We start from the raw sequence: 19,119 nt of genomic DNA on the forward strand, positions 1-19,119 counted from the left end.
TACCTTTCTGTGTACCTACTGTTTTATTTTGTCTTCTCAAGTATAAGATTGTTAAAGAAAAGACCTAAGTCTAAGTTGTCTTATGTATTTTGGCTTGTTATGTGACTGAGATCTTTACACCTTGTCCTTAGAACTCACCCCCGCCCCCTCCTTTTAAAGGTGAAGATTAGCTATCCTAAGCAATAACTATCCTAAGAGAAAATTATGCACTTAAAGCAGTGGATAGCCTGGGATACTGGGAGTGCAAGTGGAAGAAGACAGGTTGGGAAAGAAGACTCCAGTTGGCGATAGAATTGAAAGAAAAATGGTTTTTAATAACTATCTCCTTTTATCTATATCTTTCAGCAGATTGCAATAATTTAAGAAGAAAGAGGAAGTCCGGCCAGCGCTTGCCCCCATCTCCCCGCTCTTTCTCCCCAGGCAGGACAGAGACAGCAAACAGTGGAGCTGGTGGGGCCGCCAAAGCTCCTTGCAAGGACAGTGACTACGGCTAATTACAGTAAGTGCAAAAGTGGACCCCAAAATACTAACTTCCAGTCCACCACCTTACTTAACAGGACTTAGATCTCCCACCACTGGTGGCGGGGGTGGATGGAGACCCACCTCGCTCCGCCCCCGGAACTGGGCGGTGACCACTAGGCAGCACCGGAGGCCCGCGAGAGCTCCTATAGGGCGCCAACCGGGAGAGCAGGCCTAGTGGTTCCCAGGTTCAGGAGAGAAGGCAGGCGGCAAGATGAGCTCCGCGCCCGCGTTTCTGAGCGCAGCGGAGGTTCAGGGACACCTCCGCAGCTCCAGCCTCCTCATCCCGCCCCTGGAGGCGGCTCTGGCCAACTTCTCCAGTGGACCCGAGGGAGGAGTCACTCAGCCGGTGCGCACCGTGGTACCGGTGGCCAAGCACAGGGGGTGAGTAAGGAAGGTCAGGGCCTGGGACTGGAGAAACGGGGAAAGAGGAAGAGGAGAGGAAGGTACGAAGGGAAGCAGAAGGAGAAAGGAAGGGAGGGGTTGCTAAATCACTGCTAATAACAGCTGCCACTTAACACATGCGCTCCCCAATGTGCCGAGAGCGCACTTTACATGAGTTACCTTGTTTTATTCAACACACTCCCCTTGTAAGTAGGTATTCATGCTGTCATTTTACTGGTGGGAAAACAAACTCGGAGAGTTTAAGTGAAATACCCAAGGTTGTCCAATTAACAAGTGGCAGAACTTGGATGTCTTTACTCATCCAGAGCTGGACTGCTGAATTTGCTGTGCATACTGCCAAAGTGAAGGGCAGAGGAATGGGGGTGGGAGAGAGCCAGGATGGTAGTGATAAGGAAAGAGAAAGAAAGATATATAGGGCCAGCATTGGTGGGGTGAGGTTCAAGCTGCTCCCTCTCTCCTTGTAGTTTCCTGGGGGTCATGCCTGCGTACAATGCTGCAGAGGACGCTTTGACAACCAAGTTGGTCACCTTCTACGAGGGCCACAGTGCCACCTCCACCGTCCCCTCCCACCAGGCCACTGTGCTACTCTTTGAACCCAGCAATGGCTCCCTTCTGGCGGTGAGCAAAACTCCCTGTGCTGGGGTGGAGTGGGGCCGCTGAGCCCAGAGCCAGGCTAGAATTAGTTCTCCATGAGCCCAGGGGAGTTTTGATTATGACCACACATGCCTGGCTCTGATGACTGGATACCAATGGCAGTGAGTTACTGGTGATTGTGAATCTGTTTCTAGACCCATAGCCCAGCACCAGAGCCCACTGCTGCTTCAAGTGTGTGACATTATAATCTGATCATTCTTTCTGGTCCTATACCAGTTACTGCAAATATAGAACTTGAACAAAGCCAGTAGCCAAGGAAATATTTATTTAGTGAATCTCTGTAACGTGGAAGAGAAAAGGTTTTCTGTAACCCCTGGGAGTCTTTTCTGAGGGGTACCCAGTGACCTGTTTTAACATTTGGCACTATAAGAAAATAGCAGTAGCTCACGTTTTTTGAGCACTTTGTGTGTGCCAGGCTTTGTTCTAAACACTTCACATGTATTAACTCTTTAATACTTACAACCATAGTATTACCCCCATTTTTCAGATGATGAAACTGAATCATAAAACAACTATGCCCAACTTACTTACCCAGGCTTAGGCAGTTAATGAGGCATGACTGGACTTAAGACATACTCAGTGTAAGTCCAGGGCCTATACTCCCTTAAGGCTATGCTCTACATCTAACTGCCATCTGCTGAGAGCACTTACTGTGTGCTAGGCAGGAGAAATCAATCTCATTAAATTCTGACACCACTCCTCTGTGGGAGTTGCTTATTATACAACTACCCAATTTCTTTTGCAGTCCCAGAGTCACTTTGATGTCACACAGCTGGTTAGTGAAAGACCCAGGAATGTCTGCTCTGTGCCCTCAAGGCTGACTGTGATTCCAGGCAGCTGAGAACTCGTCAGGGACAAGGACAATCACAGTTTCACCCGAACCACCCCTAGGTCCTTAGCTCTTCCTATTCCCCAAGGAACCTCCTCTGCCTCTGGGAAGAGTATACTCATCATGTGGAGATGACATCCATCAGTGGTTTCCTAGAAAAGTGGGACCAGCTCAGATTTCCCAGCTAAATGACAAGGCCTTAGATCCTTCCTGAATCTGTTCAGTAGTAAGGGATTTACTTTCTTGTCTATGAAGTAAGAATACTGATACAACCTGGTAAGGATTAAGATGAATAACTTCTAAACAGAGGAGAATAGCCAGGCATAATTCAGAATCACCCGGGGAGCTTTTAGAAACAAGGATGTCTGCCCCCCTCCCAGAGAGTCAGATTAAACTCATAAGAGGGTCATATCTAAGCATCTATGTCTTTACAAATCTCCCTGTGTGTGCAGCAGAAGTTGAGAGCCACTGAGGTAGAGTTTCATGGCCCTTCCACAGATGTCAAATGACTTATTCCTCAGGTTCCTTTTTTTTTTTTTTAATTATTTACTTATCTGTTTATTTTTATTTTTAGAGAGAGGGGAAAGGAGAAAGAGAGGGAGGGAAACATCACTGTGTGGTTGCCTCTCACTCGTGCCCCCAGCTGGGGACCTGACGTGCAACCTAGTCATTTGCCCTGACTGGGAATCGAACCAGCGACACTTGGCTCGCAGGCCGATGCTCAATCCACTGAGCCACAGCAGCCAGGGCTCAGGTTCCTTTTTAATTTGGTTTTGAGAATCCCAGGGCAAGAAAACAAAATGGGCGATTCTTAAGGGCTCACCGTGTGCTAGATGTTTTTATGTATGACAATGCGTTTAATCCTCACAAAAGCCTCTTGAGTGTTTGATGTTATCTTTGTTTTTACAGGTGAGGAAAATAGTGCTTAGGGATTAAGATACTGGTTCAAAGTTGCACTTCTTGTAAGTGGAGGAATTGGATCCAGGACTGACACCAAGCTCATGCTCTTTGTAGGATACAATACTTCCTAGGTTACTCTTTTAGAGCGCCTTCTCTTCACTTAAGTAGTAGATAAGGGTGCTCCTTGCTCACTGTCTATCCTTTTCTCCAAGGTCATGGATGGGAATGTCATAACTGCAAAGAGAACAGCTGCAGTGTCTGCCATTGCCACCAAGGTAAGATTAGTGCCTGGCTGTGCTGTCAAGATGAGTTGGTGGGTTGGGTTGGGTTGGGTGTGTCAAGCTTGAATGTCTAAGGGAGAGGTGGGGAACTTATTTTAGTCTTTCTTTGGACAGAACTGAAACTCCATATGTCAAATATGGGATATCAGATGAACACAACATTTCACAAATTTATTAGCTATCATTTAATAAGCATGGCCAGATTCCAAGTACTTTACATGTATTATTCCTGATCTTCACCTCAGTCTTACAAAGTAGATATCATTCCTATAGTTGCCAAGAATAGGGAATGTGGTTCAGAGAGGGTATGTGAGTTGCTTAGGATCACACGGCTACTAAGTAGCAGAATAAGAATTTAAAATTTGACCCCTTCGACTCCCAAGACAGCTATTTGCCCCTGTACCACACAATTTCTGGTAAATCCATGGTTGTCCAATAGGCTAGAGCCAGTGCTGCACAGGAGCAGAGAGACCCAAATGGATCCAAGCTAGATTCTTATGTTTACTAAGCCAGTATTCACTGAGACTCTGCCACATTCTGGGCACTGCTCGGGATATGGCAGTGAACAAAATAGAATGGCACATACAGGGGAGGTTAGACAATAAACAAAAAATAAAACACATAGTATGATTTGCTAAAAAGATGATTAGCAAATAAGAAACCTCTTTTCAGTTTAATAATATGTCAGGATGTGCTTTAAAAACAAAAAAAACAAAAACAAAAAACATACAAAAAAACTCAGCACCACCGCCAACAAAATACAAATAGTATGTTAGAAGGATGAAAATAAAGCAAAATCAAGAGTATTGGGGAAGGATGACATTTTAAATTATCCAGAAAAGACTTCACTGAGTAGGTGACACTTGAGTAAAGAATGAAAGAAGTGAGTGAGTGGAATGGCAAGGAAAGGAGGAGCTCCCAGGAAGAAGGAAATGTTAGGTTGTTGCTTTTCCTAAGCAACGTTAGGGCATCCTAACATATTTTCAGAGGTTAGAAGAATTTTAGAGCTAAGGAGAGGACACCTAGAAAATGGAGTGTGGGAAATATTGGAGTCTGGAATCTTTCACATTGAATGGAGGACAAGTTCTGGAAATGCTGGCTTATGAGATATAAGCATGAAGAAAATGTGATCTAGCAGAGGGCGGGACCAGCAAAGACCAAGTGTTCAGATTATGAGTGTGTTAATGGGGAGGTGAGGTGAGGATTAACCTGGTAATTGGATAATAAGGGAATAGACTTGATGAACTCATCTTCAAAAATTATATCTAGACCCAACTCAAATTAAAATAATGAATGGGCTTCTATAGAAATGTTCCTTGGTAACTTAGGAACAGATCAACTTGAACAACACTACCTTACACTGGTAAATGACTGGTCCTTTTCAAAATAATTTCCTACTCATTGTCTTACCTTTGGATTTCAATGAAGAAGGCAGAGCAAGTGTTACTGACTCATTTAATGCACAAGGAAATGGAGACCAGGGTATCCTGAAATCATACACCAGGCAGCTGTGGGGGCTCCCCAAGGCTGCCTGGTCTTGCTCTAGATCAGTAGTTTCCAACCCAAGCTGTAAAGCAGCAGCATCTAGGGAGTTTAAAAGGAAAAAAATTCAGGTTCCCAAAACCCCAATCAAAATCACTGGGGATGGTGCCCAAGAACCTAGTTTTTTTTAATAGTCTCTGATCTATTCTGATGATCAGCCAGGTATGGGAACCAAAATATTCTAGACCCACCTCTTGGTTCCACTGTGCTTTGTTGCACTGACAATAACCTGCACTCCCAGAAGAGCTGAGAATCTTTGGATTGATGGTTCAAAGTACAGTATTCCCTCACTTATCACAGGTATTATGTTCTAGACCCCCTGTGATAGGTGAAAATTCACGAAGTTGGATTTATTTTAGTATTTATATATATATTAAGGCTCTATAAACCCTTCCCACACACGTATAAACTGTTCTCAGTCACTTATTAACCTTTCCCACTCCCTTATTAACCTTTTCCACACTTTTATAAACACTACTTATGTTCTTAAACATATTCTACACTCTTAAACCTACGTAACTTTAACAACATATGTATACAGTACCGCAAAATCCCGCGATGTAGCGAAAAATCTGCGATAAATAATTAAATATAATATTTTTAAAAATCCCACGATACAGTGAGGCTGCAATAAATAAACCACGATATAGAGAGGGACTACTGTGTAGGCTGAAACTCCACAGCTCTAGTTCCAGGGGCTCAGATAGATTATTCTGTAAGGAGCAAAGGATCTGTTTTACTTTTTGCTCTGTAAGAGTAGAATGTTTGCTTTTTCACCTCTTCTTTTTCATTTAGGGTTTTTGGGAGGGAGAAGAGAAGTATAACGAGTTCTCAAGTCTGACAGACTCTGTACCTATGCATTTGGGTTAAACAGAACCTGAGTTGGGGGCTCTGACATACTTCCTCAAGGTTATCCTTGGCATGCATTTATTCAACAAATATTTGAATACCCACCAGGTTCCAAGCTCTGTGCTCAGACACAGAATGGTGACATAGAATGGTGAGTAAAGCAGATACAGTGCCTGCTAGCAGGGAGCACCGAGTCCATTTAGACAGACAAATATTAATCCAAAGATCACACCTATAAAGGTGAAACTACAACTCTGCTAAATACATTGAGTAAAAGGGAAAAAGTGCTATGAGAGTGTAAAACAGGGGTATTGGGAAAGCTTTTCCTGTGTAAGGATGTCTAAGCTGAGATTTGAAGGATAATAGGAGTTAGTCGTTGAGGGGCAGAGGGAAAGTATTCAGGCAGAAGAAACAACCTGTGCAAAGGCCCTGTGCTTGACAGAGGCACACATGCTTGGGAAACTGCAAGGAAACTGGTATAGCTGGAGGACAGGGGACTGGAGAGTTAGAAGGGCCAGACCCTGCAAATGCAAATGAAACACAGACTTTCCAACTCTGTTTAAATGAGAAACCTAGCAGATTCTTATATGTGTTTTTAACTATCTGAATGCTTACAGAAAAAGAATTAAGTGCCACTAATCCTGCTATGATTTAATAAATCTTATAAATGTTATACTGTTTACAAAAAGGTATATCAAATATAACATTACTACCAAGGCAACAAATTATCAAGTAAGGCAACCCATCAAAATGAGACATTTGGACTTCTGGCCAAGATGGAGGCTTAGACTGACATGCTCGGTCTCCCTCTACAACTAGAAAGGAATACAACTACCTCAAAACAAAAGATAACTAGAAATTCCAGAAAATAAAACTACACGGAAGCCCAGCGTATGAAGTTATAAACCAGCGGCGCTTGTCGGGCAGGTAAGAGGAGAGAAAGTGGGCGGTGCTGATGCGGTAGCACCAGGGACAGCGGCAGGGAGAGCAATCCTGGCTGCAGTCAAGCCACAGCAGCTTGTGACCCCAACACTGGGAAAGGCAGCCCCCGCATTGCCTAGAGGGAGGGAGGACGGATCCGGGTCTCCTAGCGGAGAATAACGGCAGAAATACATCTTGGACCCCCGCCCCCACACAAAGCACTACAATCCCGGGAAATAGGTTGCGGATCGCCACCAGTCACCAGGTAGTGACAACAAAGCACCACAGCGCGGCGAAAAAGGTTGCTGGATCGCCGCCAGTTGCTGGGTAGTGACGACAAAAGGCCACAATGCGGTGAAAATGGTTACGGATCACCACCGGTCGCGGGGTTGTGACGAGTACACAGGCACTGCCCCCTATAGCCGGCCCAAGAAAGCAAAAATCAAATCTGTCAAAATGAGGCAGACAGCTATAGAAATCCCAGTGGCGCAGCTCACCAGGCAACAGATGAAGAATCTGACAGATAAACAAATAAGAAACCTGTCAGAGGCTCAGTTTAGAGCCATTGTTATAAGGTGGCTTACAGAATTAACAAAAGACTTGGAAAAAGACGAGAAAGGATTGAAAACCACTTATACTGAAAAGAACAAACACACATATGAGACAAATAGTGAGGAAATAAAATCCAGAGTTCAAATCAACAAACCAGAACATAGAGAAGGAACAAACAGTCAACCAGTGCGGAGAGAGGAAACAGGAAACAAGGAAAGTGAGAAGACGATCAGAAACTTCTGGGACAGCTATAAGAGACCGAACATAAGAATTATAGGATTGCCAGAGGGCGAAGAAGAAGAACTAGAAGTTGAAAAATTAAGTGAAAATATAATAAAGCAGAACTTCCCAAACTTGGGGAAGGAAATAGACTTACAGGTCCAGGAAGCACAGAGAGTTCCAGAAAAACTGGACCCAGGGAGAACCACTCCAAGACACATTATAATCAAAATGTCAAAAGTTAAAGATAAAGAGAGAGTCTTAAAAGCAGCAAGAGAGAAGAAAAGAATTACGTACAAAGGGGTCCCAGTTAGACTATCAGCTGACTTCTCAAGGGAGACCCTGCAGGCAAGAAGGGACTGGCAAGAAATATTCAAAGTAATGAAAATCCAAAACCTACAACTACGAATACTCTATCCAGTGAAAGCGTCATTCAGAATAGAAGGGCAGAGAAAGTGCTTCCAGGACAAAATAAAACTGAAGGAGTTCATTAGATGCAAACCACTATTATATGAGATGTTAAAAGGACTGGTTTAGAAAAAAGAGGATCAAAACTATGAACACTAAAATGAAAACTGCAACACAAGAACCAACAACAGAAGCTATGGAATTGAAACAAAGGCAAACTAAATAGGCAACGAGAGTGGAAAAAGAACTGTAGGTCTGGGGAACATAATGGGGGGAGGTCAGCAGGGAGGGCTAAGGGGGAAAAGGAGGGAGATGGTACAGGAATTAAGAAGCATAGTAGGAGGGAATGGAGTAGACAGGAAGAGGTTGAGAAGAACTATATGCACAACCAATGGACATGGACTAAAATGGGGGTACAACTGGAGGGAGGGGGGGCCACCAGGTGGAGGGGAGCAGAGGGAAGGGAAATTGGGACAACTGTAACAGTATAATCAATAAAACATATTTTAAAAAATGAGACATTTATTTTAATAGGTTTAAGCTTACTTTTAGAGGACACTGTAACAATTTCTGAAGTCCAGGTGTATACTTTCGAGAATAGATTGATATTAACTGAGAAGAGAAAACAATTGATCTGGTTAAGGAAAAATCACCTAGTTCTCCTTATTGGACGGATGCATACGAGTGCTAGTCTTGTGGATATTACTATTGTGAAACCTTTTCAAAGCAAATTCTTTGAACTATAGTTTATGTCACACGATGGTATCTCTCCTGCAGCTATCGGAGAGGTGAACATCTGGTAATATTTCTGAGACTCCTTTTTGCCAGTAATTAATGATTAAGAAGATTCTTACATTTAAGGTTACACTTCAGAATTTCAATAATTAGCATTGTAGGAAAGAGCAGACACAAGGAGCTGAAATTTTGATAAATAAAAAAGAGAAAAGGCAGAACAAGGTCTTACTTTAAAAAATGGTTCAAGGATCAAGTGATGTTCTTCCTCTATGCCAGTAGTTCTCAACTGAGGACATTTTTGCCACTTGCCCCAGGGACATTTAGCAGTCTGAAGACATTTTTGTTGTGACAATTGAGGAAGAGTGCTACCAGCATCTAATGGACAGAGGCCAAGGATGCTGCTAAATATCTTGTAATGCCCTTGCATTCACCTCCTGCCAACAAAGAGTTATCCAACCCAGATGTCAGTCGTCCAGGTCAAGATATCCTGCTCTGTTTCTTGTAGTTAATAGTATCCATGTCTCAATTGTGTGCAAATAAGACAGTTCCTGTCCTCATGGGGCCTATAGATCAGTACAGGAAAATAAAACTAAACAAATAAGTGCTGTGAAGTGGTGAATTCTATCAGGAGGTCAGAAAGACTTCCCTGAGGTAGCAGGATATGAGTTGATGATAGAACCACCCCACTCCCAAATACAGACACACATACACCCTCAGTGGGTGCCACAAATGCCAGTTCTATATTCCTCTTCAAAGGAAGACAGAGGTTGAGAAAGAATAAACAAAGAGGACCTCTGCAAATACAGCTGAGAACCCTGTGTCTCAAGGACACCTGGATTCCAGAACTCTGAGAGCTGGGTGTGGTTTATGTCCCTACCATGGCGCAGCGTAGGAAAAAGAATGTGGGCTTTGGAGAAAAAAAGATGTGGTTTTATAGCCCTGCTGCATCATAGGGCCCTGAGCAAGTTACTTAACCTCTTTGGATCTCAATTTCTTCATCAGTAAGAGGAGTGTCTAGCTGATAGTCATCATCTGGACTAAATGAGATTATGCAGATAAAGCACTGACATATACTAGGTGCTCATTGAAAGCACCTTCCTTTCCTCCCTACTCTTCCAATAGGAGTGGAAACATAAAATGACATCTCCCTAATTTTCCAAGAGATTTTAAATCTAACACTGTAAATTTAAGGGTTAGAACATGTTAATTTAGTACATTTATAGATTGTAATATGGTTGCCATTGTAATGATAATTAGTACCGCTATCATTTATATAATTATCCTTTCCCCCCCAGTGATTAGAATAATTAAGTACTAATTTCTTAGCAAGTTGGCTGATTATAATACAATATCGTTGTCTATATTCACTCTACCATGCGTTAGATCTTTAGCGCTTAATCTAAAATAGCCAAACTTGTGAAAACAGAGTTAAATGGTGGTTACCAAGGGATAGGGATCGGGGAAGAGGACAGATGTTGCCCCAGAGTTCTTGAGGGAGCTGAAGATAGGGCAAGAGTCACCTGATACGCAAACTGAATTTGTTCCTTGCCAGGCTGATCGTATCTCTCTTGACCCTTTCCTTCTCATTTCTCTCAAATAGTTTTTGAAACCGCCCAACAGTGAAGTGTTGTGCATCCTTGGGGCTGGAGTCCAGGCCTATAGCCATTATGAGGTCTTCACAGAGCAGTTCTCCTATAAGGAGGTAAGTCTAGGGCAGGCTGGGAAGCAGAAGGTTGAAGAGCTGCTGTGACCTTTGTCTCTGCTCTGTCACTACAACTTACTTGGGTTATGCTGAAATAGTTTGGTGGAGAGTCCTACCTAAACCATTCTTTTTTTAAAAATCCTCACCCAACGATTTGTTTATTGATTTTGAGAGAGAGGAAATGAGAGACACATCAATGTGAGAAAGAATCATTTATCGGTTGCCTCTTGTACACACCCAGACCTGCGATCAAACTCGCAACCTTTTGGCATATGGGACAATGCTCCCAACAACTGAGACTGGCAAGGGCTAGACCTTTCTTTTAATGACTTGTCCATAAGTCCCATTTTAGGTAAAGAAGGCCTGAGCCACTTCTTTTCAGTTTCTCAGTTCACAGGGTTTGCCTGGGGATGCAGCCAGCCTACTCAGTTAAAGGATTCTATTATATCTGTTATATAGTACACTCACTTGTCCTTTTGGCTTCTCTTTCTGCTTCTCAGGGGAATCTGGGAGTCTTTAGATATTCAGAATTACGGATCTAGGAATGGGGAATGAGACCCAGAGAGCAGGAGGCTATAGCATCCCCCTTCTCCAGGCCAGATATGGGCCCACTTTTTCCTAGTTCTGCCTTACACTTACTACTGGGAACATTTGATTCTGTTTTTATCTTATTTTTTGTACATATGTGAGAGGGCTGGGGCAGATTTGAAGTATGTTTTTTTTTTTAAGGATAAAAATTGTACCTCTGCTTTGGGAAATGGGGACTATAAGGAAGAAAACAAAAGAAAAATGTCCTTTTATCTGTTTTCAGAAACAACAGTTCACATTTTCAATCTTCTCTCACCAGCTTTGTACAACATAGTTTTAATCATGTTAGATATACAGTTATATATTGTCCTTTTATGGAATGTTCTAACATCATTACTTTTACAGATTCCTTAATTTTTACATAATATTTGCATAACTTTCAATCAAGAAGGGTGGTATGGTAAACCATTCTCTTATGACTAGGCATATTGTATTGGTTTTCACCTTGGTTGATGAACTTATTTAGACATAATGTTTATTTCTATATTTATTCTATTTCCTTAGGAGATTGTTTAGGTCTTATTTTCATTGAAGGCTGACAACCCCCTCCCCAGACATGGATATCTGCTAAATCAGCCATCAAGTCCCCAACTCCAGAATTCTAATTGTAGTTACTATTCTTGGTCTTGTCATCTGTTACACCATTTACTCCTCAAACCCTTCTGATCTTTAATTCCCTGCACACCCTTCAGAGATCAAGTTATTCCATGCAAAGCACTGCCATAGACAATTTCATGTTGACTTTGCCCAATTATCATGTAAACTTAGGCTGAAAAAGGTTAAGTAACTCTAGGGTCAATATGAGAGAGCAAGGATTGATTCTAAATCTATCTATGTCCAGAACTTGCTGTGCTAATTATTGGGCTGTGTAGTAGCTATTAAATTCATGTGTTGTATGTCCTAGGCTAGAACTGAAAAACTTCACCCCTCCTTTAAGAAGGAAGGTCTGGAGAAAGGTCATTTTCAAATATATGGCCAGGTGTCTGCCCAGATTAATGGTGTATTCTTCATGAAATGTCCGTTTTCCCTAGTGGGTGATTTAAATAAGCATAGCCCTGACACCAGAGCGGTTCACCTTTCTCTTGGCACCCCAAGGCATAATGAGACATAAATAGCCAAACAATCACGGCCCTGATTTCCCTCTTGTTACTTCTAATGAAGGTGAGGATATGGAACCGCACCAAAGAAAATGCTGAGAAGTTTGTAGACACGGTGCAAGGAGACGTACAGGTCTGTTCATCGGTCCAGGAGGCTGTGACAGGTGCAGATGTGATCATCACAGTCACCATGGCAACAGAGCCCATTTTATTTGGTGAATGGGTGAAGCCAGGGGCTCACATCAATGGTAAGCAGAATGGCTTTGTGAACCATGGGTTTGGTGGCTGAACTTGTTCCTAGACTGGACCAGGCAGCTGCATCTGCAGAGCTGTGTAACTCCTGCAAAATGACTGAGCTTCTTAAGCAACTCAGAAACATGTGAACCGTGAAAAACAATATTCATTGCAAAATGTGAAACAGAAATCATAAACCTGAAACTAAGATAATTTGTATATAATGTAACTTTATGGAAAATGGTCAGTCACAGCTCAGTTTTTAGATATAATGAAGTTTACATGACAAAAAAATGATTACAGCACAAAATACACTTAATGTGAAACATGATTACTTTTTAATATGCGATTGGATGGGTGGAACTCTAAGCATAAAAGTTCCTCGGGCCTCTAACGATCTTCAAATGGCCGTAGGGTAATAGCAAGAACTATTGCAGGTGCTGTTCTAAATTCTTTAGGTGCATTATATATCATTTAATCCCTAAAACACCCTCATGAGGTAGGAGCTATTATTATCATGACTCCATTTTACAGATGGGTAAGCTAAGGCACAGAGATTAAGCCTCTTGAGAACTGGCCCACAGTCAGAGGCCCTTAGTGGCAGACTGGGATTTGAGCAGAGGCACTCTACCCTCTGAGCCCAAGCTCTTAAATATTACTCTGTATTAACTTTTGATAAGAAGACTGGATTCTGGTGAGTGAGTAGGCAAACACTAGAGGATGTAAACATGCTATTGAGGCTCCATGTTTTAATGGCAAGCACATGGTGTGAACTCAAAACCTAAGATTTCTGTACACATTGGCAGATGAGTTTGCAAGAGCCAAGTATCATGATTATGCATTCATTTACAAATGTTTATTGAATTTCTACCATGTGCCAGGCACTGCTATGGATACTGGGGCTGTCACAGTAAACCAGCACTCAAGGTCACTGCTTTCCTCATGCTTACATTCTCTTGAGAGGAAATAGACAACAAAGAGTAAACAAATAGGTGAACTGGAGAGTTCCAGTTAAAGATAAGTTCTGTGAAGGGAAATAAAGCACAGCATGTTGAGGAACTGACCAAAGCAAATTGAAGGCCTGAGCCTGCAGAACTGGTGTTATGATGGGGTCCAGAGGCAGGTAGGAAGTGGCTTAGCTATTAGGTAAGAGATGGATCATGTCAGGCTTTATAAACAGTAAGGCCATTTCTGAAGGGATTTGAGAAATCAAAAGAAACCAGTTTTTGGTGAAATGGACAAGAGCTGAATCTTCAGCAAGACTGACTTGGTTTTTTTTTTTTTTTTCAGCTTAAAACAGCACATACTTATTATCTCACAGTTTCTGATTCAGGAGTTTGGGTGTGGCTTAGCTGGGTCCTCTGCTCACCAAGAATGAAACCAATGTGTTCTCCAGGCTATAGTCTCATGCTGAGTGTGGAGTCTTCTTCCAGGCTTACATGGTTGTGGCAGGTTCCTTATGCTGTAGGATGAAGGTACCCATTTCCTTGGGCACCTCTATGCTCCTATAAGCAAACTGCACATTCGTTTTTTTTTTTGTCTTTCATTTTGTTTATGTGGTGTATTACGTTTATTGATTTGCAAATATTGCACATTCTTTACTGTGTGGACACTCCATCTTCAAAGCCAAATAATGGTAGAACCTCTCTCACATCATATCCCTCTCACACTTTGAATCTCTCCCTGTGAAAAGCCACCAAGATATCTCTTATGTTTTCCTGGCCTAAGGACAAAATTGGTTTATGTTTTCACAGAGGTGTCAAATATACTTAAGAAAAGTGTTACAAGTGTAGCTGACAGGGCAACACTAACAACAGATTTGACTTACTTTACAACTTGGCTGAGAGGTAGGCTCATTCCAGCCCCTCCTCCACTTTCCTCATTCTGCTCGAGCCCCACCAGCCAGTGTGTGACTCTCACCCATTCTAGCCCCCTGAAGCAAGGCCAGAACCCAGCCTGAATTAGCCCTCCCCCTTGCTCCTGGCCCCCCTCCATCTGTCTGCATGGCCTCACACAGCCCTCTGAGAACTTGCCCTGCTCAGGAGAATGAGGGGAAACAGAGCAATGAGAAGGGGTGGCCCGAGAGACTAGGGTTTTTCCCACCAACTGATGATTTATTTATGAGCTTCATTGGTGCTTTTATTCTGTAGAACTCCTCACACAGCCTTCAAAATGGACATTTCTACAGCACCCTCTTTGAAAATTAGGGAGAACAGCAGGAGAGGAAACAAGCAAAGAAAACTGGATGGCATACAATGCCGCCTTACATTGGAATAAGGCCTTACAGCACTTCCTCAAGGATGGCTGGTCCTGGGCAGGATCAGCTAGCAGATGTGGTTTGTTTGGGCCATAGAATGTTCTAAAAACCAAGAAATAACACATGCAAATAGATTTCCTGCTTTTGTTTAAAAGAAACTGGAGTATCTAGCAGTGGACCTACATTCTCACATACCTGCAGTTAGCTGGAGCTGAACAATGCCTGCTCCTTTTGAAGGGTCTGCTTTCTTCTGTATATTTGGGTCTCCACCATTTCCAGTCACATCCCACCTGCTCATAGTCATAACTGCCTGGTCCTGCAGTGTCTGGTTGCAGTTTATGCATTATCCCATGTACTGGTGCTGGGAGTCATTATGGTTAGGGCTCTGCAGAGGACATGAACACTCGTTGCCAGCATGGAGCCAGCTTGCTTTTTATTAGGCTTTCTCCACAACTCTGACACCAGGCTGTCTCGTCACACTTAAGAGGGAAGTGGTTGAGGGTGAGGAATAGGAATGATGAAGAATAAGCAAACAGCGGAGTGTGGGGTATGAAGACTCTGCATGAGATGTTTGTTTCAGGGTTTGGGTAAGGAAGTCACCGCCCTCATAAATGGAAGCAGCATGAAAGGAATGGTACTGTCTTGGAGTCACAGGTATACACACATTAGATACATAACCTTGACAAGTACCTTAATTTCTTTGAGCCCCAGTTAGTGCATCTTTTAAATGGGAATCAGACAAGAAGTGAACTTGTAGGGACTATAAATAATATGTGTGAAACATCTCATAGATAATAGGTACCCAATAAATGAAAACCGAGTTTCAATATTTTATTAGTGAAATGGGATATGAAATGGAAAGGCAAGACACAGCAGGTATTATTCTTGTAAAGAGTACCCACTGTTGCTGATTGGGAGGAGTTGGCCTGGAGTCAGGAGGCATTCTGAATCTGAGTGTTCCCACACATCTTCTGTCACCACATTTCCCACCTATCTTCCATTCTTGGGTGTGTTTAATTTCCGCCATAACTGTTTCTCAGCTGAGGGTCTGTTTGCTGTTTCTCAGCCATCGGAGCCAGCAGGCCTGACTGGAGGGAGCTGGATGATCAGCTGATGAAACAGGCCGTGCTGTATGTGGATTCTCGGGAGGCAGCCCTCAGAGAGTCTGGAGACGTCCTCCTGTCGGGGGTGAGCCTTTACTGTGGCTGCTTCTCAGGTGGCGTTGCTGGGGTCCCAGGCTTCCATTAATTTCCCCTTCTGTTTGGCTTGCTCCAGACCTCAGTCACCCCCAACTCTGTGGGGCAAGAGAGTCTAAACATCTCTCAATAATTTCTAATCCCTTTTCAGAATAATGTGGCCAATTTGATGTTAACATGTATTTTTTATCCCCTTTGCCTGTAGAGAGAGGCTTGCTGGATTTTTCCAATGGACTGGGCTATCCTATAAAGTAGCTTGATTAGGAGATGGGGGCCTGTGGCAGCCAGGAAACCTTCCCAAAGTAGCCAACAAAATAAGACTATGGTTGGCCACCTTCTGGCCTTTTTTCTCCTTTGTAATCAAGGCATTTAAGCCAGAAAGGGACTGCCAAAATGAGTGATGAGATAAGAACGTACCTATTTCCTACTGACACAGGGCCCTGGCAAGACATTCCCTGGCCATAGACTTGTATCTTTGCATTCATGGTATCACAAAGGCAGATGGTACCCAAAAAAGATTCTAGGCAGAAGCATCCTCCTGACATCATCCAGTTTACAAATGGTCTGTTTATCAAATTTATCTCTTATCCAGTTCCAGGATACCCTCCTGGCCTTGCTGTATAATCCTGGGCCCTGGTGTGTTCATTTCACAGGCTGAGATCTTTGCTGAGCTGGGAGAGGTGGTGAAGGGAATGAAGACAGCCCACTGTGAGAAGACCACAGTGTTCAAATCTTTGGGTAAGGGCCATTTCTCCCAGGGCACAAATCGCTAGGGCATAGGCAGTTTTGTCCATTAGTGGGAGGAGGAATGAGTCACCAGTTTCCATCACTGAAATCTATCATTTTGGTCAGTTATTTACATGTCTTAGTGTAATGATTAAGCCCGTGAACTCTGGCATCAGGCAGCCCTGGGCTGGATTCTCTTCTCTGCCACTCCTTGGACATGCACTCTTGGGGAAGTGACCTCACCTCTCTAAGCCATGATTTCTTTACCATCTGTTAACTTGAGTTTTTGTGAATATTAAGTGAGGTGTGCTAGTAAAATGATTTGCACCCATCAAGCATCAGCAATCTGTCATTTAGACATAGATCTAAATGAAGCTACCCTCCATAGCTGGGGAGTGAGGGATAAAAATCTTAAAAGATGGAGAGCTTAAGGGAAATGTTAGGGAGAGTCAATGTTTAAGAGAGACTCAAACATGAAGTATAGCCCGCAACTGTTTTTTGCCCTTTTCCTCTACCATCCCATTTGTTAGTTTGTTGGCAGAAGTCCAACAAAGGGTGAGTTCAGTCTGCCTTTCAGCCAAGCACTCTCACTGCACCAGATTTAAGGAAATGGACATACATGGAAACAGAGCTGGTATGCAGCTGATATACCTAAAATATTGAAATACTCCCAACCTGGTTGTAAGTAAGTGGTTGCCCCTCAAGAATGCCCTCTGTCCCTCTCTAAAGATCTTCTATGTTTCTTAGCATCAAGCCCCAAAGCCTCAATGCTCAGCAGAACATGAAGAATGCTCTTCTCACCTGCACTCATGCCAGTGGGTCAATATTGGTGCCTTGCTAGCTGCTAAATATTTTTTAAATTTCTCATGCCCAGGGAGACAGGAAAAGGTAGTATAAGCTTTATCCAGATTCTGGTTCAAAACCATCACACTAATCTAGTTGTATCTGAAAGTCTTAGAGCTCATAGCAGATCAGAGATCTACCAATCCCTTCAGGAAACAACGCTACAAAAATCTGCTCTACCCTCTTGAGCAATCTTTGTTTTCTCACTTTTGGAATTGGTTTATTGACACATCCTTCCATCTAGCAAGTGCATATTAAAAACCTATTACATGTTAGGCTCCATGGTGGGTGCAGTGGTGGCTACAAAAATTAATACAAAACTAGCCCCTGCCCTTGAAGAACATATACCCTTACAAGGTTAAGGTGTGTATCCAAAACAACAAGACAGAGTGGGATGCTGAAGGGTTCGGGGTTTGAACTAGAACAGGAATCAGCAAACTATAGCCTGTAGGCCAAACCTAGCCCACCACTTATTTTGTACAACCTGAAAGCTAGGAATAGTTTTTACATTTTCAAATGTTTGGGGGGAAAAATGATAAACAAGATTTTGTGACACATGAGCATTATGTGAAATTCAAACTTTGGTGTCTGTAAAGACATCTGATTGGAACACAGCTCATTTATTTACTTATTGTTCATGCTGCTTCTGCACTAACTACAATGGCTGAGTTGAGTAATTGCAACAGATACCATTTGGCCTCCAAAACCTAAAATATTTATTATCTGGCCCTTTAGTCAAAGTTTTCTGAACCCTGAACTAAACTGAGTAATGCTGAAAATTTGTTTGGGGGTCATTTCTTGCTTCGTATAATATTCCCTGCCTTGCCCAGCCCTTCGCAGACTCTCTAAGCCCGAGATTACCTGGATATCAGTCTCTTACCCTGATGTGCATTAGCATCTTGGGTAGTGCATCTGGAAACTGCCAGTCCCAGGGCTGTTTCAGAAAAAGCTGTTCTGACAAAAAGTGAACTGAATTTCTGTTCATTCCAGGAATGGCGGTGGAAGACACAGTTGCAGCCAAATTAGTATATGATTCCTGGTCATCTGGTAAATAAAACGAAGCAACGTTGTGTTGAGGTGGACGCTACAGCTCAAGAGGTGTTGCTTCCAGTTGTCTCATGATTTCTAGATCAAATAAAGGAACCCAGTGCCCAGTGAGCTATAGTTTTGTGCTCATATCTTAACTTAAATAACGAGATCCCCACCTGTATTTGCAGTTAGAAAGTAAAATTAGGTGGCCATCCCTTCTGTTATGCCAGATTATAGCAGCACTCTGTTTTCCATGTATTTCACTAGCTTTTGTTATTCCTGGAAATAAAGCAATTTTCCACTTTTGCTGTTCTTGCTTTGATTACTTCTATCCCTCATGACAAGGAAAGAGAGGGGATCAAGTGTTCCCATTCACTCCTTGGAGGAGCTTCAATGATTATAATTAGTTGTTTTCTTCTATTTTTTAAATTGAGGTACAATTTACATAACATAAAATTCACCAAATGTACAATTCAGTGTTTTTTAGTATATTCACAGAGTTATTCAACCATCACCACTGTTTAATTCCAGAACATTTTTATCACCCCCAAAAGAAACCCATACCCCTCATTTCCCCTTATTCCCAGCCCCTGGCAACCACTAATATACTTTCTATCTTTATGGATTTGCCTC

General features: G+C 42.6%; 1 protein-coding gene across 1 annotated transcript; it reads left to right on the top strand.

The window, feature by feature from the left end:
• Window positions 1-682: 682 nt before the first annotated feature.
• CRYM (crystallin mu) lies at window positions 683-19,107 on the top strand. The gene is made up of 8 exons (XM_090279223.1): window positions 683-903; window positions 1,389-1,542; window positions 3,520-3,582; window positions 10,415-10,516; window positions 12,266-12,449; window positions 15,759-15,880; window positions 16,542-16,626; window positions 18,448-19,107. The coding sequence occupies exons 1-8, from the start codon at window positions 734-736 to the stop codon at window positions 18,510-18,512; spliced, it is 945 nt and encodes a 314-aa protein (XP_090135349.1). The 5' UTR covers window positions 683-733; the 3' UTR covers window positions 18,513-19,107.
• The last annotated feature ends 12 nt before the right edge of the window (window positions 19,108-19,119 follow it).

Source organism: Furipterus horrens, unplaced genomic scaffold (assembly GCF_987537825.1).
Source record: "Furipterus horrens unplaced genomic scaffold, mFurHor1.1.pri manual_scaffold_5, whole genome shotgun sequence".
NCBI lineage: Eukaryota > Metazoa > Chordata > Mammalia > Chiroptera > Furipteridae > Furipterus > Furipterus horrens.

Excerpts from the sequence above, each read along its gene's own strand:
- CRYM (XM_090279223.1), top strand. The coding sequence starts at position 734 with ATGAGCTCCGCGCCCGCGTTTCTGAGCGCAGCGGAGGTTCAGGGACAC. Across the intron at positions 904-1,388 it reads CCGGTGGCCAAGCACAGGGG|TTTCCTGGGGGTCATGCCTG; the intron begins GTGAGTAAGGAA and ends CTCTCCTTGTAG. Across the intron at positions 10,517-12,265 it reads AGCAGTTCTCCTATAAGGAG|GTGAGGATATGGAACCGCAC; the intron begins GTAAGTCTAGGG and ends CTTCTAATGAAG.